This window comes from Xyrauchen texanus, chromosome 37 (assembly GCF_025860055.1).
Source record: "Xyrauchen texanus isolate HMW12.3.18 chromosome 37, RBS_HiC_50CHRs, whole genome shotgun sequence".
NCBI lineage: Eukaryota > Metazoa > Chordata > Actinopteri > Cypriniformes > Catostomidae > Xyrauchen > Xyrauchen texanus.
This window is the reverse complement of record NC_068312.1, coordinates 25,662,406-25,688,049: the sequence shown is the minus strand read 5'-3', so window position 1 is coordinate 25,688,049 and position 25,644 is coordinate 25,662,406. Positions and strand designations below refer to the sequence as shown.

At 37.1% G+C, this 25,644-nt stretch overlaps 2 protein-coding genes, 1 long non-coding RNA gene and 1 pseudogene across 3 annotated transcripts; 2 read left to right on the top strand and 2 right to left on the bottom strand.

The window, feature by feature from the left end:
• The first annotated feature begins 2,261 nt into the window (after positions 1-2,261).
• Positions 2,262-6,725, top strand: LOC127630825 (uncharacterized). The gene is made up of 3 exons (XR_007968901.1): positions 2,262-4,297; positions 5,864-6,391; positions 6,582-6,725. It is a non-coding gene; the product is annotated as an uncharacterized LOC127630825 (long non-coding RNA).
• On the bottom strand, positions 5,878-10,345 carry LOC127630823 (UPF0688 protein C1orf174 homolog). The gene is made up of 4 exons (XM_052108629.1): positions 10,259-10,345; positions 9,723-9,800; positions 9,171-9,575; positions 5,878-8,734 (listed from the first exon to the last, which is right to left on the bottom strand). Exons 1-4 carry the CDS (start codon positions 10,271-10,273, stop codon positions 8,633-8,635), a joined length of 600 nt encoding a protein of 199 aa, XP_051964589.1. The 5' UTR covers positions 10,274-10,345; the 3' UTR covers positions 5,878-8,632.
• A 3,781-nt stretch (positions 10,346-14,126) lies between these two features.
• On the top strand, positions 14,127-15,728 carry LOC127630817 (UDP-GlcNAc:betaGal beta-1,3-N-acetylglucosaminyltransferase 7-like). Its single transcript, XM_052108623.1, has one exon. It carries the CDS (start codon positions 14,344-14,346, stop codon positions 15,553-15,555), a length of 1,212 nt encoding a protein of 403 aa, XP_051964583.1. The 5' UTR covers positions 14,127-14,343; the 3' UTR covers positions 15,556-15,728.
• Positions 15,729-19,567: 3,839 nt separating this feature from the next.
• Positions 19,568-25,644, bottom strand: part of LOC127630574 (centrosomal protein of 104 kDa-like) — a 28,215-nt pseudogene continuing 22,138 nt past the window's right edge.

The following is a 25,644-nucleotide window of genomic DNA, read 5'->3' as shown; positions in this document are numbered from 1 at the left end:
TCACTGTAGCACTATTAGTGTTTCTAAACAGCATACAGATTTCCAAAGAGATGGCCTTGAAAACTATATTAAATTGTTTACTAGATACTGGGAATTGGTATCCTGAAACAAAATCGGAATAATTAAATAAATTACCTTCACTATCAAATAGCTGGTTTACTAATATCACCCCATTATTGAACCAGTTTTCAAGAAATAAAGATTTCCTCTTATGAAGAATATTACAGTTGTTCCAAATTAAAAAATTGTGTGGCGAGAAATTATGCTTGTAAATAAGTTTCCAAGCCATAAGCATCTGCTGATGATAATTGGAAAGTTTGACAGGAAGTTTACTAATTGAATAATTGCACATTAAAAGAAAATGTATACCTCCTAATTGAGAAAAAATATATCTTGGGATTATACTCCAAATAGAAGATTGATTGTGAAGGAAACGTTTAAGCCAATTAATTTTTAAGGTATTGTTAAGAGAATCAAAATCAATGAAATTTAAGCCACCTTTATTATAAGAATTCAAAATAACTGATTTTCTAATACTCAAATGGAATACTAATTCCCTTAGTATTTCCATTTCCGATGCCTTACACAGAAACCTGTCAATCAGGGTCAAGGGTGGGATTATGCTATGGGGCGTGTTTGTCTTGGGAAGTGACGTCACTCACAGTCGACGGTCAAGAGGTGATGCCCTGAACAGACGCCGGTTTATCAAATCAAATCAAATCACTTTATTGTCACACTACCATGTACACAAGTGCAACAGTAGGTGAAATTCTTGTGTGCAGTTCCGAGCAACATAGCAGTAATGACAGTGACGAGACATATACCAATTACAATAAACAACATATTTACACAACACAATTTACATATCAAATGTACACATACACAACACAATAATTATATACAATGTACAGTAAACAATACACACAATATACAATACAATAAGTAGGAGTATATGAATATATATATATATGAAGTAGTATATTGAGGAGAATATGTTGACAGTCCAGTGTGAGATTATAGATGAATAAAGTGCAGTGCTAATTATTGATCCTGATAGACTGTGAGTGATGTCACTTCCCAAGACAAACACGCCCCATAGCATAATCCCACCCTTGACCCTGATTGACAGGTTTCTGTGTAAGGCATCGGAAATGGAAATACTAAAGCTGCGTACACACTGCCAGTGACTTTATCGCTGCAGGTCGCCAGTGGCTGGCGGTGAAGTCGCTAGTGGGTGTTCCCACTACTGGTTGCCTAGTAACGTTTATAAATGACATTCACGGATGTCATTCCATTGCTGTTGACAGCGAATCTCTTTTCTTGCCACTAAAAACAAACATTTTGGAGAGAAAAGACTAAATATAAATGGGATCAGTACATAAAATGCTTTATATCAAAGATGAATGAGAAACAAGTCGTGCTGTTTGCCAGAGTGGCTGTTTATCTGCGGCGAAAATGCAAATGTCGGTCTGTCTGGGTCCATAAAATCCCCGCGATCTCAGATACACCTTTCCACGCAGTATTTTTCTTTAAAATGTCCTTGTACGTGGGAAGAGACATATCATAGAGCACTGGAAAATTTCTAACAGCAAGAATTAGCCTTTCATCCATCTTTCCGTTACTGCAGGAGAGAGAGAGAGAGAGAGAGAGAGAGAGAGAAGGATCACGTGAGCTCTCCCGTCGTCTCTCCTATTGGCTGTCGCTTCCGTTAGTCGCTCCAAAGTTGAACTTTTCTCAACTTTGTCGCGTCGCTGGACACGCCCACATCTAGCGGCAACGGTCGCGACAGCTCGTGTCGCCGGAAGTCGCTGTGCTCGCATTGAAAATGAATGGTATTGAGTCGCTGTCGCGCGCGATGTCGCTGGCAGTGTGTACGCACCTTTAGGGAATTAGTATTCCATTTGAGTTTTGGCTGGCTACATACGCAACGCTGAGAAAGTGAAAAAGCAGATGTGGTAATTGAAATTGCTATTTAAATATGACAGGGCCAAAACTCGTAAGATATGGGAAACACAGTTGCAAACGGACTTTGCTTTTCCATTTGAAATCTGGCAGTCACTGTGCGTTCGCTTAAACGAAAATGCAAACGGTAATGCGCGATTTGCAATTGCGTTTGGATTATGTCACATTTTATGCATCCACAAATTGAAAACGCAATTGCAAATACAATTTGCAATTCCTTTTGAATAATGTCCGGAATATCATTCCATAGTGTGGCATGCTGTCATAGCATCCGTTTCGTTTCGGTTCGTCCTACGGAGGCCGTTTCGTTTAAACAAGACTTGATTAAAGGAGGACACTCGGTAGCTACACTGTAGCCTTCAAAGGACGCGTCCTACCTAGCATGCAGCCTTCGAAACGAGACACAGCCTGTGTTATTAAAATTTTGTACTCTATCCTCAAGGTGACAACGCACGTCTCTTTGTTGTTTTTGATCGCTCACTCAGTCTCGTGGCGAAGGAGAAACTTAACAGTGCCGAAAACTAAATATGAACAAAATAACAAAGCCTAAGCTGGTTAAGATAAGAAGTGTAAACCTGGCAAAAACATACTTAATTGCGGCGATTACCTTAAAAGAGCTGCTTAAAAATGGATGTAATTTGTTAAAGGTACAAAACATTTTCGTTAAGTTTAAGTGACGTGAGAGACGACGTATAGGCCTAATGTGTTGTGATCCTGCAGTAAGACACTAGAGTGTGTATTTTTGTCAAAAGATATCCACTCCAGGTGTTCAGATCTGCTTATACAAGGATGGGACAATAGTAACCGAAGAATATTTCCCAAATCTTCCCGATAATATAGAACTGAGCTGGATTGGATGTGAGTAGTGTATCTCATTGACGGAAAATAGGTATTTGATTGTGAAACTATGTCTGGAAGCAGTAAACAAAGATAGGGTACAACGGGGCTAAAGGCACCCCTTAAGGACATTTTGACTTTTATTCTGGTCACAAAATGTATCAAGGTAAAAATAAAAATCGATGTATTTTTTTTATTATTGAAAATTGATGGAGCCACATAATTTGTGTGAAAAGAAATAACACAAGGTTGTTTCGATTCAAATTCAGTAAAGAATAAAATAAATATACAAGTGGTGAATGACTTCCCCTTAGGGAGTTTAAAATGATATTGTTTAGAAATAAGGGCAGTAGTTATAGTGCAACATATTTCCAACTAATGCAAATAATTTTGAGGCACCAAAATACTTTTTTGAGTAACAAATTAAAATGATGCCATTGCTTACTCAAAATAACTACTTTACAACCATTTCCTGTTAATTTCAGACACATTTGCCATTTTGTTACATCTCAAGTATCCTATAAACAAAGTAATCTCTATAATGTTTGAATCAGTTACTGTGAGCTCACTTTGAAAAAATGCCATAACAAATATATTCACTCCACTGTTTAATAGGGGCATTTAGCCTCACATTTCCTCAGTTATTGAAACATTTTTGATTTAATGACCTTAATCAAAACAGAAAATGATAAATACATTAAAAAAAAAATAAAAAAAGTATTTTGTCTCAAAAGACATGTTAGTTTCAGGGATTTTCATTAGCTACATGCATTTGCGCCATTTAAAAAAAATAATAACAATTAGATCAAAATTGCATAAAAATCAACCTATAGACACTACATGCAAAGATCTTATGGAACATTTTTCAGTGTATAGTGACAAACAGGTGTATAGGAAAGTGCCGTGTTTGTTTATGTTGTTATTTAGTATTTTGGGAGAAAATAAAATCAATGGAGCCTTTTACCCTATTGTACCCTATTATCAGAATGAGCTTTATTGCCAAGTGTTCTCACGTACAGAAGGATTTTTGATTTCATTTTCTTTAGTTTTTCCATTGTAGTTTCCTTCTGTCTGATTTGGTGGCTGAACCAAACCAGACAGTTATAGATGTGCACAGGACAGACTCTATGACGGCCAAGTAGAACTGTGTCAGCAGCTTCTGTGGCAGGTTGAACTTCCTCAGCTGCCGAATATGATATGTGATTATGATAAAATAGTAACAATAAACAATCAACACAAGCTTTTTTTTATTATTCTAACTTCATTTTTACATATACCATTCTGAAATGTCCACATGGCACTTCATTCCCTGCAGTTGCTTATTAAATAAATCAAGTCCTGGGTTTGGACACACACACTGACTCAGATCAGTGCAGCAAGGATCTTGCCTCAGATGAACAGTCTCCCAAATGGCACAGAATACTGGGTGATTTTCTGAGGAATTTGAAGGACAATTCAGAAGTGGAGAACAGAGAAGAAGATAAGGACTGGTTTGAAGGTAAGTGACAAAGGGAAAGAACATAAGCAGGAGTTGAGACTGTTGGTGTAATAGTAGTAAGGCTCTTTGATGACTTTTTTCTATAATAAAGACTTTGGATGCTAAAAGCTGCTTCCATGTGCTTTCCTTCTTTATAACTAAGAGGATCTCACTGAAGAACAAAAGCTGTTAAGACGTTTTGGTTTTTTTGGTTCAGGAAAAAAGAAAGAGTTTTCACAATTAATTATAATAATGTCTGTGCAAAAATCTCCTAATTATGTGAAATTTCTTTAGCATGTTACAAAAAGGTTCTATATGTTCACATTAGTTAATGCATGATGTATCATGAACTAATAATGAACTATATATTTTACACAGCATTTATAAATCTTGTTAATATTAGTTAAAAATACAATTGTTCATTGTTATTTCATGTTCGTTCGTAGAAACTTAACATTAACATACACATTTTAACAATGTATAAGTATATGTTGAAATTAACCAAGGTTAATAAATGCTGTAAAAGTATTGTTCATTATTAGTTCATGTTAACTAAACTAGTTACTAATATTAACTAATGGAACGTTATGGTAAAGTCTTACAGAAATATATCTTATTTTTCTTTTTGGAGTGAAATATTTCACTTGAGATGTTGACATGGTTTGTGAGATTCAGCTTTTTATGATCAAGTGTATAGTGTTAAATGAATATACAACTAGTGTTGAAGTCCACCTCTTAGGTTTTATCTGAAAGGGATAGTTCACTCAAAAATGACAATTCTCTCATCATTTCCTCACCCTCATGCCATCAGATGTGTGACTTTCTTTCTTTTACAAAACACAAATGAAGATGTTTAGAAGAATATATCTGCTCTGTTTGTCCTTACAATGCAAGCAAATGGTGACCAGAACTCTGAAGGTGCAAAAAGGGCATAAAGGCAGCATAAAAGTAATCCATATGACCCCAGTCATTTAATTCAAATCTTCTGAAGTGATATGATAGGTCATTGTAAATCTTTTATACATTTACACTTTCAGACTTCCGGATTACTTTGATGCTGCCTTTATTTCCATTTTGGACCTTAAAAGTTCTGGTCACCTTTCACTTACATTGTAAGGACCTACAGAGCTGTAATGTTCTTTTAAAAATATTTGTTTGTATTCTGCAGAAGAAAGTCATACACATCTGGGATGGCATGAAGGTGAGTAAATGATGAGAACATTTTCATTTTTGGGTGAACAATCCCTTGAATGCAACCCACTGCAAAACTGAGTCAGGATGTTATAGTAAATGTCTTTATATATTGGATGTACAGTACTAAAATGTGTTCTATTGTGTGTGCACATTTTCTCACTTTTCTTTAACCTCAGGTATTGATGTCCGGTTATAGACCAAGTCTGCTTACATTAAATATAACTGAGGGAGCAGAATTCAGGGATATTTAAAAGAAGTGTGACATTCTGCACTCAGCTCTGCATTGGATGATACTCTTAAAATATTTAGTATTCTGTAAAGTTAGTGTTTTTTTTGTTGTTGTTGTTTTTTTTTCATGTATATATTTGCTTTGTATATTCTTGTGATCTGTAGGTTGATGGATATACCCAGACTATTCAGAATGCAAAGGCAAAAAATGAATACAGAAAGGTAGTAGAGATCCTGGCTGAGAAATTGAAGTCTGCACGGTACCATGGTGCCTATTTTGTCAGGTCAGAGAATGAGGTTTGCAGACTCTGCACTGAAAAGGGCTGGTTCTCATGCCAAGTCGCATGTTACATTCACTCTCATATCTCACATTTCTAATTGAATATGAAATCATATACTGTATAGACAAGATTTTTTCCACTTTTCAAGTAAAATAAACAATGAAGCTAAAATATACAAGTAGTAGTACTTTTTAAAACTTAAAAGCATTTAGCATTCTTGCTGGGCTATATGTTTAGATGTCAGCATTTGTTTTTGTCCCAGTGGTAAATTTATTTTATTGTATAAGCTATAAATAACTTTTGCTCCCACATGGTGCCAAATTGATAAGAACGAGTGCGCATTTCTCCCCTCAAACCTGTATGGGAACTGCAAGAGCAGAATCCTCTTCAGCACCTGGAATCTAGACCACCTGTGAGTATTGTCAGCAAAATATCAGCATTAAGCACCTCTGGTAATTCATAATTCATAAGTTATATACAGTAGGGACAGGGGTTTAGTTACAACATTCTGAAATCAAAATCAAAGTTTGAATTAAGCGTTACTTTAGGTTTGTCATGATCTTGTGTTTGACCAGTTAAATGAGGCTGATCTTTCTTTTCAGGATAGAAAATAGGAGAACTGTCATTCCAACTCTCGCAGAGGCACTGAAGGGTAAAAAAATCTGGATTATTTCTACAAACTGCTGTTTACACAAGAGAATCTCAAACTGGTTCACATAGTTTGCCATAAGGGGCCCATGAGCTCAGCTGTGACTCCAGAAAAATCTACAAACGGGTCAAAAGGACTGTAAAATGAACAGGATATACAAAATCCTCTTATGGAATATGCAGCCTAGTATGAATGAATGTTTCAGCTTTGGTGAATCACATGTTCGGAGCCTACTCAGGGATTTGTATCTTTATATTATCGTTTGGCTATATTACGCATTGTTCCATATATATTTTTGCAACATTTCTCTTAGTAGATAGTGATTTTATATTTGTATATTCAGATTTGTATTGGTTTATTTACAGAACTAAAAATGTTTGCGGAGTGACTTGTTTTTATCTGTGTCTTTCCTGTATACGTTTACGTTATGAAGCCACTCATTTAGCCATCATGCATTAGCTATTGGGAGCATGTGTGGGAACTGGATGTCTTGTACAGCAAATGTTAGTTGTACTTTCATCAACAACAACAAAAAGAAAAACTGTCTTGAAGTAGGTTTCTTAATGCATGCACAAAAATAAACTTGCAACTCTAAATTGTTCAGTTCTAAGGGGAAGAAATTAAGCACGGTTTGAATTTTTTTTAAACACACAAATGTTATTGTTTCCATAGTTAATGTGGTTTATTTTCTCTGGACAGATAGTGTAGCGTTTGATGAGATACACTTAAGATTTGACATTAAAAAGTAGATAAAATGTACATATCATGTACATACAAGGCATTACGTAGCAAATGTTAGCACTTGAAGATACATCACATTAATAGAAAAATATAAAAAATCAAAATCACACGGTCTACAATTTTTGCCTAATACAATGTACATAAAAGCTTAGAAACTACATTTTAAAAGGTTACATTTTTTTACCAGAAAAAGTGGTGCAAATCTGGTCTAATAAAATCAAATCATACAAATAATCTCTTGACAAATTGAGGTTCACAATACAAACAAATCATATTCCTGGTGGAGCCACATGCATAACATTTGTAGCCGTATTTTTTATTTAATATGACAGATTTCCACATCTTGCCTTAAGAACCTTGTGACAAACTGGACAATTGTCTTAATTTGAGATTCTAACCAATACAAATCTATACACATTCCAAAAGAACAAAATAAAGGCTTTCAAAACAGTTACATGCTTTCGTTTTCAATTATACAGCACCAAATCTTAAATATCAAGTCTGTTTTTCCAAAACAAATCCATTCATTCTCAACAGAGAAATGTAAAAAGTGCCAAATTCAGAGATTTAAGAATGTACAAGCTAATGCTCAAATTGCATTAAAAGTCTGAACAGCAAGCATGTCCAACTTGAGGCACTTGACTAAATATACTATGCTTAATATTGGTTTTATTTGTTGATTTCAGAGCTCATCAGTAGGACTAATGGTAGAAACCCACGGTGTTGGCCAGCAGTGCAGGATGAACTCCACTACGGATTACTCTGTGTTTTCCATCCTATTTAACTGTCTGTAAGCACAAACTCCAGTCACATGACTGAACAATAATGGTCTTAGGCACAAGTCTGGCAGAAAGTCCATCTTTCTGTACATTTCTTTAGCCATATACTAGTATAGCACAAGTGTAATGTTCTGAGGTTTATGATTAGGGATGGACTAATATAACGTTTCACCATTAACATACCATTTTTTAACCATTAAAAATATTGTGCTTTTTATAAAATTGCATTAAGACTATGATATGTCGATCATTGTATCAGCAGTACACAGAATTCCTTGCCAACACAGTGCATTCTATTTACTTGGGTAGATTGGGCCAATTAAACATTCATTGAGAAGGCTTATGGCATTAATAAAAAAGTGCACTTGACTAATCATGCCCATTTAAACCACATACAACTCCTTCCCTGAAGTGAAGTAGATTTGGCCAACTGATACAGGCTCAAGACTGTGGCATGCATGGTGTAATTTAGTGATTAGTGTTTTCATAGCTGCTCGTCTTCACTGTCCTCTTTGGCATAATAATGCATTCTCCGGTATTCTCTCCGACTAATTCTCTTGCTGCCTGGGGTTCTGCGTGGGTAATCCTGAAACAAAGCAGGTCAGGGTATTTAACAACAAAAAGTTAAAACTTCTTTATTTTATATATTCCTTTAACTGATATTTCACTACATTGCATTAATGCACTTGGTTATATGGTGTGCGCATTATGAGATCAACCAGGCATTTGCTGTGGTTTGACCCCCTACTAAGCATCAGTCTAATAATCTTGCATGGCCTTGTATTAACCTCGATATTTTTGGATTAATGTGTGCAAACAAAGCCATCTGGCTGCATGTTATTTATCTGGAAAACTTACTAGAACAGTTATATTACTGGGGCAAAGGGTCATCAAACTGCACAGCCTGCATGGGCCAGGGACAGATATTTAAAATCTAGTGCCGTTCTAACTGCAGTTCTGCACTAGCGCCTAGTCAAAACATGGGCAGTTGGGCACCTGCTACAGAACCCGTTTAGACATACCTCAACAACATCCAGGTTCCCAAAGAATTGCTCCACGGGGAAAATGTGATTGCTGTCCTCGTCGAAGAATATGCTCGGGTCCACTCGCGAGCCGTGAATGACCGTCTGGTTCATCTTCGCCTCTGCAGGTCCGCTCGTGTGGCAGTACGTCAAACAGGTAGAATTAAAAGCAGAGTTCTCCTTCCCGCCATGAGCTTCGGACGGAGTCTGTTTCCCAGAGTGAATTTTGACGTTTTCATTCATTGTCGCGCTCGAGTTTTCGTCTCCCTCGCTGTGAAACGGTCTTTTTGGGAGACGTTTGGCCTGCCCGCCGTCGCCAGCCATATGCCGCGTTCCGCTTGCGCTCACGATACCAGACACTGATCTCTGCACCAAACCACGCAGAACTCTACTCCTCTCCGCTCGCTGTGGAAACAAGAACCGGTATGAAATATCAGCGCGGTCCCAGATGTATCACACGCATCGAGACAAGCATGGTTTCAATGTAGCGCTTTACTGTAGCTGACAGACGGAAACTGTGGGGAGGGGGATGGTGGGTTAGATGACACTGACCTTGAATGAACTTTTCTCATCGGGAGTGTTTAAAGAGACAGCGTCGTACCCAAGCCGTCTGTGGCTTTCAGCGACAGTCTGAAACAAGAACAGTCTCACTTAAGTTTCATAATGAACGATCTTCCGTGATGTTAGATACATTGGATGACAAAATTATCTAACACGTGATCAATAATATATCCGTTCAACCGTGAACGACAAGTTTGCTGCAGTCGAGCTGTATGTTTAACACAAAGCCACCCCTGGAAAACAACTTAACTCAATTCCTATCTTGGCATACTAAACCGCACGTGCTCCATGCTAAACTGATAGTCTACGCGCCAAAGGAGTAAACTAACGTTGGTTTAGCACAAACACACATTAAAAACGCATAAACGAAAGAAATTTAAATTGTAAGCTCAAGATGATCTCCACGAACGTCTAAGTAAAATTAAAACTGATCGTGTACGCTTATCATACAACCATACATTTCTACGGCAAAAAAAAATTATCTTACATCTTTTCAGAAAGAAAAGATCAGAATCAAGGCATCTTACCTTATTCGCCTTCATTGAAAGTTCCGACGTCTGAAACCGAATTTGGAACCCTGCGAGTGTTTATCTCCCGGTGAACGCCAAAGCTCCGCCCACATCCGATAATCAACGTCATACATTTCAAAATGGGAGTTGAAACATGTTCTAGAGTCTAGACTTTTCAAAGGAGGCGGCTGATACCTAGCAATTAGTATTAGTCTGTTTGCAAATAATTATTTTTGTGTTATAACCGGTCTCTTTTATAGCGGTTCGGCCGTTTGAACGATGGGGGATTAAAATTAGACGTAAGATAAATATTGTAGAATTAGTCATACACCGTGTGTACATGACTAATGTGACAAGGATTTTATGTAAACAAGTCCAACCTACATTTATGACATGCATCTGTGCTAGAAGTAATACACGCTGCTTGTAGCCTACTTCAAGAATATTAGAAGTGGGACCAAAGAGTAAGTGTATAAGCTACCGTATTCTATTTGACTATAGGCCTACTAGGGTGACCAATTTTAAAAAAATTTCATCCCTCTCGTTTTATTCAGTTTCACCATTTTTAGTAAATTGTTGAGACACCTTGTGAAACCATGAAATCCCAGGAAATTCCCAGTGTGTGTGTTGTTTGTAAACATTATGTACACATAATGATTAATTTAGGAATCAGTTTTCATCTGTCCCACTTTAGTAAATATACCAGTAAAGGTACCAGTAAATTAGGGCAGCATAACAAGTCACTTAAAAAGAATTATGGGTTATTATATGCTTAAATGATAACAATTAAATGGCAGTGTAGGGCAGTTCAGCAGGTAATGCAATGTTGTTGGGTTTTTTTGTTTGTTTTTTTACGTTTCACACAATGCACAATGCAGTGTATTTACATGCAATGAAAAGAATATGATTTCAAATTGTCTTGATCTTGATTCTCTTGATCATATTCTGATTTTATTTAGCATGAATAAGACATACAAATTAATTTAGCCTATTTGCCTCTTTTTTGATTAATGTTTTAGTTGACCGCCTGTGTTGTGAATACATTTTGAGGTTCATAATAAACTTCACGCCTATGTTATGAGCAAAATGATACTATATCTAAATACTGCATTTATCTTTTTTCAGAGGGCAATTATTCCTGCATTTACAAAATGTGTTACACTAATTTAACAAATATAACATATGGCAATCTTAATAGATGTTTTAAGGATAATTTAAATTACCACTTGATTTTAATAATCCAGGTTCACCATAATTCAATCGACAGCATAATGTTGATTACCCAAAAATTTTCATCTTAATAAAATAAAAATAAAACATTACAAATCTGGGTTTCAGTGAGACACTAACAATGGGCCAATCTGTAAAGGTTAAAATACTCACTGTTTCAAAAGCCACAAGATGTAAACAATATGCATGTTAACATTATTTAAATGTGATAAAATCACTCATTAACCTTTCCTGTGCACAGCTGGAAGTCAGAAGTTTACATACACCTTCGCCAAATACATTTAAACTCAGTTTTTCACAATTCCTGACATTTAATCATAGAAAAAATTCCCTGACTTCAGTTAGTATCAATACTTTATTTCAAGAATGTGAAATGTCGTGGGGGCCCGAGTAGCTCAGCGAGTAAAGACACTGACTACCAACCCTGGAGTCACGATTTCTAATTCAGGGCATGCAGAGTGAATCCAGACAGGTCTCCTAAGCAAACAAATTGGCCCGGTTGTAAGGTAGGGTAGATTCACATGGGGTAACCTCCTCGCTATAACGTGGTTTGCTCTCAGTGGGACACGTGGTGAATTATGCGTCGATGCCACGGAGAATAGTGTGAAGCCTCCACACTTGCTAAGCCATGTAAAAAGATGCGTGGGTTGCCGGTCTCAGACACGGAGGCAACTGAGATTCATCCTCTGCCACCCGGACTGAGGCAAGTGACTAAGCCTCCATGAGGACTTAGAGCGCATTGGAAATTGGGCTTTCCAAATTGGGGAGAAATAAAAAAAAGAATGTGAAATGTCAGAATAATAGTAGAGAGAATTATTTATTTCAGCTTTTATTTCTTTCATCACATTCCCAGTGGGTCAGATATTTTCATACACACTGTTGGTATTTGGTAGCATTGCCTTAAAATGGTTTAACTTTGGTCAAACATTTTGGGTAGCCTTTCACAAGCTTCTCACAATAAGTTGCGGGAACTTTCACCTATTCCTCCTGACAGAATTGGTGTAACGGAGTCAGGTTTGTAGGCCTCCTTGCTCGCACACACTTTTCAGTTCTGCCCATAAAAAAAATCGGATTGAGGTCAAGGCTTTATGGTGGCCATCCAATACCTTGACTCTGTTGTCCTTAAGCCATTTTGACACAACTTTGGAGGTATGCTTGGTGTCATTGTCCATTTGGAAGTCCCATTTGTGACTGAGCTTTAACTTTCTGGCTGATGTCTTTAGATTTTGCTTCAATATATCCGCATAATATTCCTTCCACATGATGCCATCTATTTTGTGAAGTGCACCAGTCCCTCCTGCAGCAAAGCACCCCACAACATGATGCTGCCACCCCCATGCTTCACGGTTGGAATGGTGTTTTTCGGCTTGCAAGCCTTACCCTTTTTCCTCCAAACATAATGATGGTCATTATGGCCAAACAGTTCAATTTTTGTTTCATAAGACCAAAGGACATTTCTCCAAAAAGTAAGATCTTTGTCCCCATGTGCACTTGCAAACTGTAGTCTGGCTTTTTATGGCAGTTTTGGAGCAGTGGCTTCTTCCTTGCTGAGCCTTTCAGGTTATGTTGATATAGGACTTGTTTTACTGTGGATATAGATACTTGTCTACCTGTTTCCTCCAGCATCTTCACAAGATCCTTTGCTGTTGTTCTGGGATTTATTTGCACTTTTCGTACCAAAAATGCATCTCCTTCCTGAGCAGTATTATGGCTGTGGGGTCCCATGGCGTTTATAATTTTTTTTCTGAAGTCTTTGCTGATTTCTTTCGATTTTCCCATGATGTTAACCAAAGAGGCACTGAGTGTGAAGGTAAAGGCCTTAAAGTACTTCTACAGGTACACCTCCAATTGACTCCAATTAGCTAACTGGCTAAAGGCTTGACATAATCTTCTGGAATTTTCCAAGCTTCTATGTGTATGTAAACTTCACCCATTGGAATTGTGATAGTCAATTTAAAGTGAAACAATTGCTGGAAAAAATACTTGTGTCATGCACAAAGTAGATACAAAAGCAAAAACTATAGTTTGCTAAAATGAAATCTGTGGAGAGGTTAAAACATTTGTTTTAATGACTTAAACCTAAGTGTATGTAAACTTCTGACTTCAAATGTACATTCAGTTTTACAATTTGGTTGCCATGACAACGTAACACTGTAAACCTGATTTGGTTTTTTTACCTTGTAATCCCATAAACAATTATTTAAATAAATGTACAGCTCAAACACACATTGCCCATTTACACTATTTAATTTTTTTTTTTTTCATATGTTTTTTATAAAGGTATGCTGTCAATCCGTAGACAGGGTAGAAACATCGCGATTAACCACACGGCGGCGCCAAATATTAAAACTTCGTCTAATTGTGGGTTTGTGTGAGGTTACACGTCTTAAACTTAGTTTTTCTGCCATATCTCATTGCAAAATGTGCTTATACTTACACGTTCAAACTTTGAATACCTAAGTAAATCCAAGCCCTTGATGTCATCTTGATGTCACCTCATAGGCCTACTACGCTTGCACAGCTGTCATGTGTAACCAGAGAGCCAGTCACAGGTAGGTGTTGTGGATCGAGTTCGTGTGGGTGGAAGAGAGGAGGGCAGACGACCGATTGTTTTAGAGGATGACTGCCTCCCATTTCAGCAGTGCAACGATGGAACTGAAAGAGCGCAGGATATGCGACAATTTATGAAGCGACGACATATGTCACTGTCTGAGAGGAGGAAAACGCTCTCTTTACAGCTTTATCAAAATGACCTCTCGTGGATTATTCCCTAAACTCTATATTACCAGAACTATTGGGAAATTAATAGCAGGCGAGTGCGTTCACTTTTCATGAGGAATTTACTGCCCACTCAGACGGACTGATCAGGCGCTATGGAGTTCCTCTTTAGAAAGAAAAAGAATCTGAGGACAGCAGTCAGCTTGACTTTGGTGTTTGCCACTTTGCTGATGCTTCAGAAACTGATGACGGTGGATATGAACATTAAGGATATCAAAGTCGAGCTGAAAACCAAGTTATGTGGCCCCAAATGTCAGTCACTCAAAAGTCACAGCATAAGGGTGGTTGGAAATTCATCCCAGAAGAATGAGACTGGCTTGGCACGAGTGGCCAAACGCATGCCAAAAACATGGGACGTGCATAGTATTAACTGTGCAGAGAATTCCACATTAAAAACCCAAGAGTGGTTTCGCCATCTGAATCCACGGTTCCACTCATTTGTCCTCCAAAGACATTGCAGATATTTCCCCATGCTGCTGAATCACCCAGAGAAGTGTAGCGGTGACGTGGATATTCTGGTCGTAGTAAAATCGGTTATTGAAGAACACGACCGGAGAGAGGCAGTGCGCAAGACGTGGGGTAAAGAACAGGTAATCCAGGGCATGAGAATCAAAACGTTATTTCTCTTAGGCACTCCAGCGTCTGGCAAAGACTCCCGAAATTTACAAGCGCTGGTTCGATATGAAGACCGAACCTATGGGGACATATTGCAGTGGGACTTCATGGACACATTTTTCAACCTTACCTTAAAGGAGGTGAATTTTCTCAAGTGGTTCAACATCTACTGCCGCAAAGTCCCCTTCATCTTCAAAGGAGATGATGATGTGTTTGTCCACACCAAAAACCTCGTGGAACTGATTGGTTTTAAGATGGAGGAGAAGGTGGAGAACCTAATTGTTGGGGACACCATTTTCAAAGCCAAACCGATCAGAAACCGTCAGAGTAAATATTTCATTCCCAAAGATTTGTATGATAAACCTTATCCACCTTACTTGGGTGGGGGAGGATTTCTCATGTCATCTCAAGTGGCTCAGAGGCTGTTCGTGGTTTCTGAAAACGTAGAGCTTTATCCAATTGATGATGTGTTTTTGGGCATGTGTCTTCAGAGGTTGAAGATCACACCTGAGCTGCATCTGGGCTTTAGAACATTCGGGATCATAAAGCGCAAAGTGACCCCTTTGAACCGAGAGCCGTGTTTCTTCCGTAACCTCATCGTGGTGCACAAACTCGGTGCAGCCGAGCTCCTGAGAATGTGGAAACTTGTGCAAAACGAAGACCTCAATTGCGCCAGACAAGTTGTGTTCTAAAACTCAACTCAAATGGGCATTTAAGAGAACAAAGAGAAAACATCTCTGTTATACAAACATTTTGTTTACTGAAACCGTTTGCGTTTTCATCCTTTCTTTTGTAACCGCGTTGTGTATAAATAACGTGGACGATTATGATGACTGCTTATATTGTTATGCATTACCAGATCCAATAAATCACACTTTTATAAATGTTTACACTTGTTGCTGTTGCTTGCTTAACAGATGGATAGGTGCCATGTTATTCTCTATAGAGAACAAATACAATCTGTATCCTATGACCTAGCAATTCAATTTTTGTCCACTATAGGCCTATAAGACTATATAATTTCTCTCTTCTAAATAAAATATTGATAGACTCTTATACACCAAACACTAATGATGTTACAAAAATACCCTTATTCTGGTTGGTCTGAAGAGGATATTTGACATATTTGGGGTATAATGGAGTGGTGGTGGTGTAGTGGTCTAAACCACATAACTTGTAATCAGAAGGTCGCTGGTTCTATCCCCATAGCCACCACCATTGTGTCCTTGAGCAAGGCACTTAACTCCAGGTTGCTCCAGGGGGATTGTCCCTGTAATAAGGGCTCTGTAAGTCACTTTGGATAAAAGTGTCTGCCAAATGCATACATTTAAATAATACACTAGTGTAATATCTGCACTCGTTGTACAAACATTAAACAAAATAATAGAGATTACAGCAGTTCACAGCTCAAAATAATGGAAGTAAATTTCTGTGGGAGAGTTTGGGAGACTGAATGCCTTTGAATGTCGAAAGCCATGTTTAAACATAAGACTTCATTTGGATCATTCATTAAGGATGACAAAGATGTAGTAGCGTACTTTATTTTTCCCCCTAAGTCTTTCCCAATTTTTTGACAGTCTAACCCTTTTTAAAATGGTTGGAATTTCACAAATTATACTTGCTAAAATGAAAGATGCTATAACTTTCCTTGATTATTTATTATAAACAGGAGTTTCCAATGTCCAAGGTTGATGGAAAAAAAGCCTGTACACTCTGAAAAAGAAACTATGTTTGAACATAAACATTCAGCTGTAAATAATATTCTTATTTCCTAAATATGTAATAATCAATACACCTCATTAAGTTTCATCAATTAGTTGGTACGGCTTTGTGTTGTTGTTCAATTTCAGCTAACTTTTACAAAGCATCTGTAGCAGTTTAAACACATTAAACGATGTATGCAATACATAAATGTATTAATTTACATTTATTAAAACAGAACATATGTCAGGAAAAGCAAATAGTTTATATCAATCTACATTGATTTGAGGCGCGTTACATTCGTGTGTAGTGATAGAATTATACTGTTTTTTTTAATAGTATTTTTAATTCTAAGTCAAAACTCTTTATCTAAAATTTCTTGAGAAATGTCTCTGATTGTGTAAATGTGGACAGCATAACCTTTAGATACAACATTAAAGCTGTATACTGTGTATTTGTTTGTGCTCATGAGGAAAAGCTGTGCAATGCATAAGGCCTCTTATGAAAATCGTCCAGATTAAGACCCCACAAATTGAGCAAATGCAAGGCCATGAGTTTTGTAATTGGACAGTAATTACAGAGTCCCTAATGGTAGCTCGCAACCACATCCTTGAGAACAACATTTTCAGTACTTCCTTTACTTTGATAGACAAATGCTCTGCCTTGCTGCTTAACTCTGTTCCTTATATAATGTGTCGAAATTAAATACTGATTATAGCACTCACAAATAAGCTCCATTAAAAAGCATCCCATCATCAACTACCATTATCATCCATATTTCAAATATTCAGAGGTTTTTTTGCATTTGGGTACGCATCACCAATTTGTGCAAGTGGACTGACATGGTTTTGCCACTAATAGAACACTGTTTACACTTTAAATCAATTGCTTAGGTTTACTTTAAGCAATTATTTATCAGAATCAAATGTTATTTGAAAATTAGACTTCTTAGACCAACTATATCTATATATGATGGAAACATTTATGCAGTGTATTTAACCTGTTGTGTGAATGTTTTATGCCACAGCAGTGAAAGTGGGAGGTACAGACACTTCATTATGTCATGCGTGACACCAGAACACATCCTTAAAATGAAACCACCATAACATCTCTGTACTGAGGTCACATCGAGTGTTTTAAGGCGATTCAGTTTTTGAGTTCAATCTGGCATAACATTCTGCTCTGCCTTCTGGGGCTGTACTTTTAAAAATCACATCCCTTAAATCTATCGTTACTTAGAAAAAAATCATGATTCAGAATGACTACGTATGTTCATTCCTCATTGTACACAAATACTTTTAAAAGAACATTATGGCTTTCATTTTATTTTTATCACTGTAAATCTTCAAGGGATAATTCACCCAAAAATTTAAGTTTTCTTATAATGACTCACCCTCCATCCCAGATGTGTTTGACCTTCTCTCTTCTGTTGAACACAAACAAAGATTTTTAGAAGGTTATCTCAGCTCTGTAGGTCCATTCAATGCAAGTGAATGGTGACCAGAATTTTGAAGCTCAAAAAAGCACAAAAAGGCATCTTAAATGTAATCCATACAACTCCAGTGCTTATATCCATGTCTTCAAAAGCGATATGATCAGTGTGGATGAGAAGCAAATCAATATTTAAGTCTTTTTATTTATTTTTACTATAAAACTCCACTTTCACATCCTTATTTTATTATTTGTGATTTGCAATCTTTGTGCATATCACCACATATTGGTCAGGGACAAGAATTTATAGTGGAAAATGTAACCACTGGAGTCGTATGGATTACTGTGCTGCCTTTATGTCCTATTTTGAGCTTCAAGGTTCTGACCACCATTCACTTACATTGAATGGACCAACAGAGCTGAGATACTCCTCTAAAAATCTGTTTGTGTTCAGCAGAAGAAAGTCATACACATCTGGGATAGCATGAACTTTCCCTTTAATGTTTTGAATCTTATAAATACAAGAATCCTCCTGAAAAGCAAAATCTGAACTGAAGCATTCAAACACAATGAACACAACAACTAATAGTTTGTTGCAGATAATACTCTGCGATTTAGAACATAACTGGAGGAGCCATAAATCACACATCAGACAGTTTATTTGCCAGCAACTACAAATAAGATAGTGCCCTTTGAGCCCTTTCTATAGCAAAAGCCTAATGAGGGTATTAGAATACTGAAGAAAATGCAAAGACGAATAGTCCAATAGTGTCATCCTTGTACAACATCCATGTTTTCAAGAGTTGGCTCTGTAATCGGCTAGCAGTGACATCATGTGTTACTGTCTCTGCTCCAAAAAGTCATGATTTTCTGGGCAACAGAAAGGCAGTTCTACTTGAATTTCTGCTCTTTTCAAGAAAAACTACATTTTTGTTTGTTGAATAAACATTGTGTGGAGAGGACAAGAGGAATTTAAGTGCATTATCTACATTTGAGATAATAAAATGTGAATCAGATAAATTGTCTATGTGAGCTCCAAATCTATCTCAGAATGTATTTACGTTTTCTGAATGGCTACTTTTCATGATGCTGGTGATGCTTTAAGCAATAAATATCAAAGTGCTACAATCACAAAATATTCACATACAATAGACAAACACACATTTAACAAATCAAGTATAAATCAAGATACAAGAATAGACATTTCAAATAGTTTACAGTAGAAAATCCAGGTCAGCAACCTGAATTTGAAAATGTGAAAACTTGTTAACAGAGAACATGCTCATAAACCTGTTTCTCTGGTCAAGTATTTCCTTGTTCATAAACAATCAAAACACATTATAGAATTTTCCAGCTTTCTATGTATGTTCTGTTACATTAAGTAAATAAAAACCTGTGCTCAGAATAATGATGCTGACTGTTAATCATTTCATGTGGGAACATTTCTAAACCAGTACAGCACTAAAATATTTATGTTAAACCCAATAACCCTGATAGAAAGAAGATTGACGTTTTTGATATGAAGCAGCCACGTGAGGTTTATTGTAGTAACGTTAGCATGTATTGCCTGTGCTACGCCTGTTGAAGTCGGTGGGTAAAGACCATGTCTGGGAGAATTCTGGTGCCTCTGTTGATGCTGGAAGCAGGAGCAGAGATGCGACTGCCTCTATCCAGAATCAGATATGCCCATTGTTGTCTTAGCTACAGCTGTGTTGACTATCTTTCCTGAGGCCAGGGAGTAAACAAAACATATGAAGGCATTTCAACGCCATTAATACGCGCGCGTTGTTGACGCTCGCACGCGCGATAGATTAAAGCCACGCGAGGAAAAAGGAAGAACTCGGGCGCGCATTTTAAACCCTCGCGCGCATTATTGACACTTGCGCACAGTAGTTCATTGCCGCACGAGGAAACGGGAAGATCGAACAGTTCATTTTGGCAGTCGTGTGGTGTGGTGGGCTTTGCTCTTTTGATTGTAAACTAAAATTGTAAATTGTAAACTTTACATTAAGGGGCAACAGGAAATGAAAAGAAATTTGTTCTAATTTCACCACTTCTCCAAATGATGAAAAATGTAAAATCTCTTTACAGGACCTGGAAAACTTTGTAGTTGTAAACCATCTCTCAAAAATCTGTTAGCATTTTTTATTTGCAAAGTTTTCATTTTCTATCATGAGATCATGCAATTTAAGTTTACCACTGAATATTTTAATTGTTCCTTAACTAATTTAATCATCGACAATGGGATACTTTTAATAATTTTATCATACACTTTAGGGGAGCAACTTATATTGTATTTAACACAAAAATGATTGAGACTCATTATATTCCCAAAGTTATCCATCACATGTGTCACTGACCATATGCCTTTTTGCCACAACTCATCAATAAACAAAAATTTTCTGCTCACTGTTATACACATTATTCCAGATTGACATGTTATGTGGGCTAGAATTATGTTTGAAAATCAATTTCCAATATAATAGTACTTGTTGGTGAAAAGCAGAAAGTTTTACAGAGAGTTTAGAAATTTCAAAGTCACACTGTAACAGAAAACTTATGCCACCACATTTCATTTCACACACTCATTATTAAAAAAAAAAAAACAGATTGTAACCGTTTAAGCTTGATGGTCCCCTTCATAATGTCAAAGTCAATCGTCTTAAATCGATCTTTAATCATATCACTTTTACATTTATAATGACTAGTAGTGTCATCAGCAATCTGACTGACAATAAATCGATTCCCTTCTAAATGAATACCAGCTATGTTGCCCATTTCCGGAAGTCTGTTGTGATTGGATGCCTGTTATAAGAGGATTCATAACAAGCTCAACTTCACCTTCAGACATGGCTTTACCCACGGACCCACTGTATGGAAGTCACTGTTTGAGCAAGCAAAAGCAGCAGATGAGATTAGATCGAGCGGGAGACTTTTGGGAATTGTCTTGCTTTTAAAGAGGAATTTTCAATGTATTTAGAGACATTGAGTGGGATGAAAAGTCCCAAAGCAAAATATGTGTATTCTTTGTTGAAGGATTGGTTTTGTAATGTAAACATCTCCTATTCCCCTACTTTATTTTTGTTTATTTTACTTATTTACTTTTTTTTTTATTATTTATTGTTTGATATGTTGTGTAAAATGAATTGTAATCTCAGTCTTTGTTTGTAAATCTTTCAGGTATGACTGCCTTTCTGTTAATGTTCATACAAGAATAAAAAAAAATTATAACCAAAAAAACAGACTCCTGGAAAAGGGCAAGTAACCAATGACATTTTAGTTTACAATCAAAAGAGCAAAGCACAACCCACGACTGCCAAAAATAAGTGTTCGATCAGCTCAACAGCTTGACACTTTTACTAGGTCTTTTCCATCAAATGGCATCGCAGAATTTAACGGCATTTTGGTGCTGATGCGTGAACGGTATCAAAATGTATTAAAGACAGAAAGCTGTTGCATGTGTGAATAGCAGATGTATTACATTTACCAGAAAAGGCGATCCTAAAAGGTTTCATGTGTGAAAGTGGCTATTGTGGTACATTAGAGATGGTCTAAGGCAGAGGAATGTCTAGAGATGTCAAAATTACTTTGGTACCAATTTAATACTAAAATAATTAATGAACATTTTCTTTAATCAGGGAAAGGTCTTTAAAGGGATGTTCACCCAATAGTGAATATTTGCTGTTAATTTACTCACCCCTCATGCCATTCCAGATGAGTATGACTTTCTTTGCAGACCAAAATCAAGATTTTTGGAAGAATATCTCTGCTCTGTAGGTCCTCACGATGCAAGTGAATGGTGGCCAGAACTTTGATCTCCAAAAATCACAAAGTCGGCTAATCCATAAAATAATCCTGTTGTTAAATCCATGTCTTCAGAAGTGATATGATATGTGGGTGAGAAATAGAGCAATATTGAAGTCCTTTTTTACTATAAATCTCCACCTTTGACCAGCCCGACCAGTAAGTGGCGATATGCACAAAGAATGCAAATCGCCAAAAGAACAAATGAAGAAGAATTTGGAAGTGAAAGTGAGTGAGTGGAGACGTATAGTAAAAAAAAAGGACTTAAAGATTGATCTGTTTCTCACCATATCATATCACTTCAAAAGACATTGATTAAACCACTGGAGTCTTATAAATTACTTTTATGCTGACTTAGTGATTTTTGGAGATATAAAGTTTTGGCCACCATTCACTTGCATCGTATGGACCTACAGAGCTGAGATATTATTCTAAAAATATTAATTTGTGTTCTGCAGAAGAAAGAAAATCATACACATCTGGGGTGGCTTGAGGTTGAGTTAATGATGAGATAATATTCTTTTTTTTTTTGTGAACAATCCCTTTACCTGTCCATTACCCCTTAGTTGGAGGTTGTGTGATGTAGTTGGTCTTATGTAGAGTAGTACAGGCTTTGCGTGGTACTGTATGCATGGGGCAACTAAAATGTAGGACAGTTCAGGAACAATGTGGATCAGTAAGGGATTTATGGTGGAGAATATGGCTACAGGGATGTGGGGACACAAAGCTGGGGGACAGTGTACCTTTATGGGTCAGTGTGAGGCAGAAGGGGCTTGTAGAGGACAGTGTGGGATTATAAAGGTCTCATTGAGGCTAAGAGAGATGAATGATCACCTGTGTGTGTGAGAGAGTGCTCCACTGTACCACTCTCCTCCGTAAGTTCTGTTTACAACCCTCTGCTCCCATGAGGTGAGACTTCCAACCCTGCACACACAAGACATGCACTGTTACACCACTGTATGAGGAACATATGTGTGTGTGTGTGTGTGTGTGTGTGTGTGTGTGTGTGTGTGTGTGTGTGTGTGTGTGTGTGTGAGAGAGAGTGTGTATTTATCACTTTGTGGGTACCAAATGTCCCATAAGGATAGTAAATCCCGAAATTTTTGACCTTGTGGGGACATTTTGTCAGTCCCCATGAGGAAAACAGCTTATAAATCATACTAAATTATGTTTTTTGAAAATGTAAAAATGCAGAATGTTTTCTGTGAGGGTTAGGTTTAGGGGTAGGGTTAGGTTTAGGGGATAGAATATAAAGTTTGTACAGTATAAAAACCATTATGTCTATGGAAAGTCCCCATAAAACATGGAAACACAACATGTGTGTGTGTGTGTGTGTGTGTGTGTGTGTGTGTGTGTGTGTGTGTGTGTGTGTGTGTATGTGTGTGAGAGAGAGAGCCACACTCACAATAATACTAGAGCCATTCACTTTCCATGGGTACGCACATGTAAATAATCGCTATGTATGCAGCTGTTTGCAACCTTGATTAGTCTTACGTGATACATTTCATATCAGTGGTGTTGGGAAGGGTTTGTATATACCTAAACCTTGCGTAATATAAGCTCTTCCACTATTAAACAATGAACTTGGTAAACTTCATGTAAATGCGCAGTGTATATCGTGTGAAATCTTCATTTATTCTTCACTGCAGGCTGTAAAATCAACTTCCTTTAGCCAATAGCCAAATGTTACGTACTTAAATTTGTCTAGCAATTTTAAAAGAATTCACAGTGCACAGAAGAGCTATTATAAGTCAAGAATAACCCATACAAACTTGTTTTCATTGTGTCGGCAACAAAAGTTCACCTTTTCTTTTAGGAACAGTTTAACCCACACAAAACAGGTTTTCGCAATGGAGAATATGTATGAGTCAATGGAGCATGTGATGGGAGCTGCATGACGCGAGATGTTCTTTGTGAGTGTAAGAGTATTTCACACAGAGGACACATCCCAAGCTCAAAAATTAAAGCATTCCTGACGTTGGTGCAGGCTTTGGGAAAGTATGATGCTGCAGTTATGAAGAAAATGTTATAATTAAAGTGTTAAATGATGTGTTAATGAACATCTGAAAAAAATGCAAAAAGGTTTCTGTGAGGGATAGTTTTAGGGTAAGGGGATAAAAAATTTAAACTCAGTTTGAAAACAAAAGAAGTCAATGGAAAGTCTCCATCATGATAGAAAAACAAACATGTGTGTGTGTGTTCTCACCTCCTCGCCTGAGACAAGAATTTCATGGCAGAGAGGACAATGATTACAGTTTCCTTCAGGGGCTGTTCCTGACAAGCAAGACAGCAAAAAAATACCATTACAAGGAAACAAAACTCATTCTTACCATTAACAACACATTCTTTGCCCAAAAACAACACAGGAAAAATGCATCCCATCCAGAAATTCACAAATTTTAAAGATAGTCAGCATACTCTGACCCATTGAACTTTGTATTTAATGATAAGGATGTGAGTTAACAGAGTGTCTGAAATTCATCTGCATTTTATGAGTAATAAGAGTGAGATACTGTATATCTGTGAGTGAATTCTTGATGACCGTGCAATGCTCAGTGAACTTGTCTCGAGGAAAGGCTTCTGAGCAGAGAGGACACTGGGTAAAATATGCCCTCTGCTCACACTCCGTTAGCAAGTGCTCTGTCTGGCTAGCAATCTCCACCACCTATGGAGTATAAACACAATCACACAGCTGTATTAACATAGAGAAAACTATGTAGAGTGAAGAGAAGGTCAACCACATTTGTTTTTAGTCAATGTTTAAATTAAGGTCAATAAGCATATTCGCTGCCAAACATCTGTGAGGATAAGTATCTCCACTGAAGACAATTTATGTACAATATATGTGTGAGAGAAAGTTCTCACTCTTCTGTGTGTGTGTTTGACAGACAGAAACATACAGAGTATGTAAAGATTGGGATTCAAAACATGGAAATAAATGTTTTAGGATTTTGAAAAATTCAACACAAATAAATGATATGGCAAAATGAATAAGAAATGTTGAATATTCTGCTCTTTTTCTTAAAAATCATGGTGGGATAACATGGACCATCAAGTTTCGCACACTGAACTTGTGGAGTCCATGCCAACTTGAATATATTCTTTCACAACTGCAAAAAAAGGGGCGACAAAGCAAATACCAAGAGGTAATTCTGAAATTGATGTTCATTTTTCAATTAAACGTTTCACTTAAATTGTTATGATGGTAGTATAATTTGCAATGGAAAAATTTTATTAAAAAGGAATTTTCCAGGTTCAATACAAGTTAAGCTCAATCGATAGCACTTGTGGCATAATGTTGATTATCACAAATATGTATTTCAACTAGCTCCTCCTCTCCAGAAATCTAAGCTACAGTGAGACACTTACAATGGAAGTGAATGTACCAATCCGGAAACTAAAATACTATTTCAAAAGTATGGCCACAAGACATAAACAATATGCACGTTAACATGATTTTAGTGTGATAAAATGCTGATTGTATGGCACTGCGGATGGCTGCTTCGGTGTAGAGCTCTCTATCATTTTTACTTTTGTTTGTTTGTCATGTTTTTTGTCACTCTTTCCCAATTAGTTTCGCCAGGGTTGAACTGCTGAATATTCGGCAGAGCATACCTGATAATTTTCTGCCGGTATTTGATTATTATGATTTTTTATTATACATTGTAGTTGGAGGCACAGTGGTGTTCTACAAGTGCTCCAAGAGGCGCACGTGTGAAGCTTCGTCAACGCGGCTTTAGGACTCTGCTGCCAAGTATCCATCTGGCGAATGTCCGCTGCCTCACCAACAAAGTGGAGGAACTGCTTCTGCTCACTCAAACAAATAAGGTCTTTTCTAACTCCAG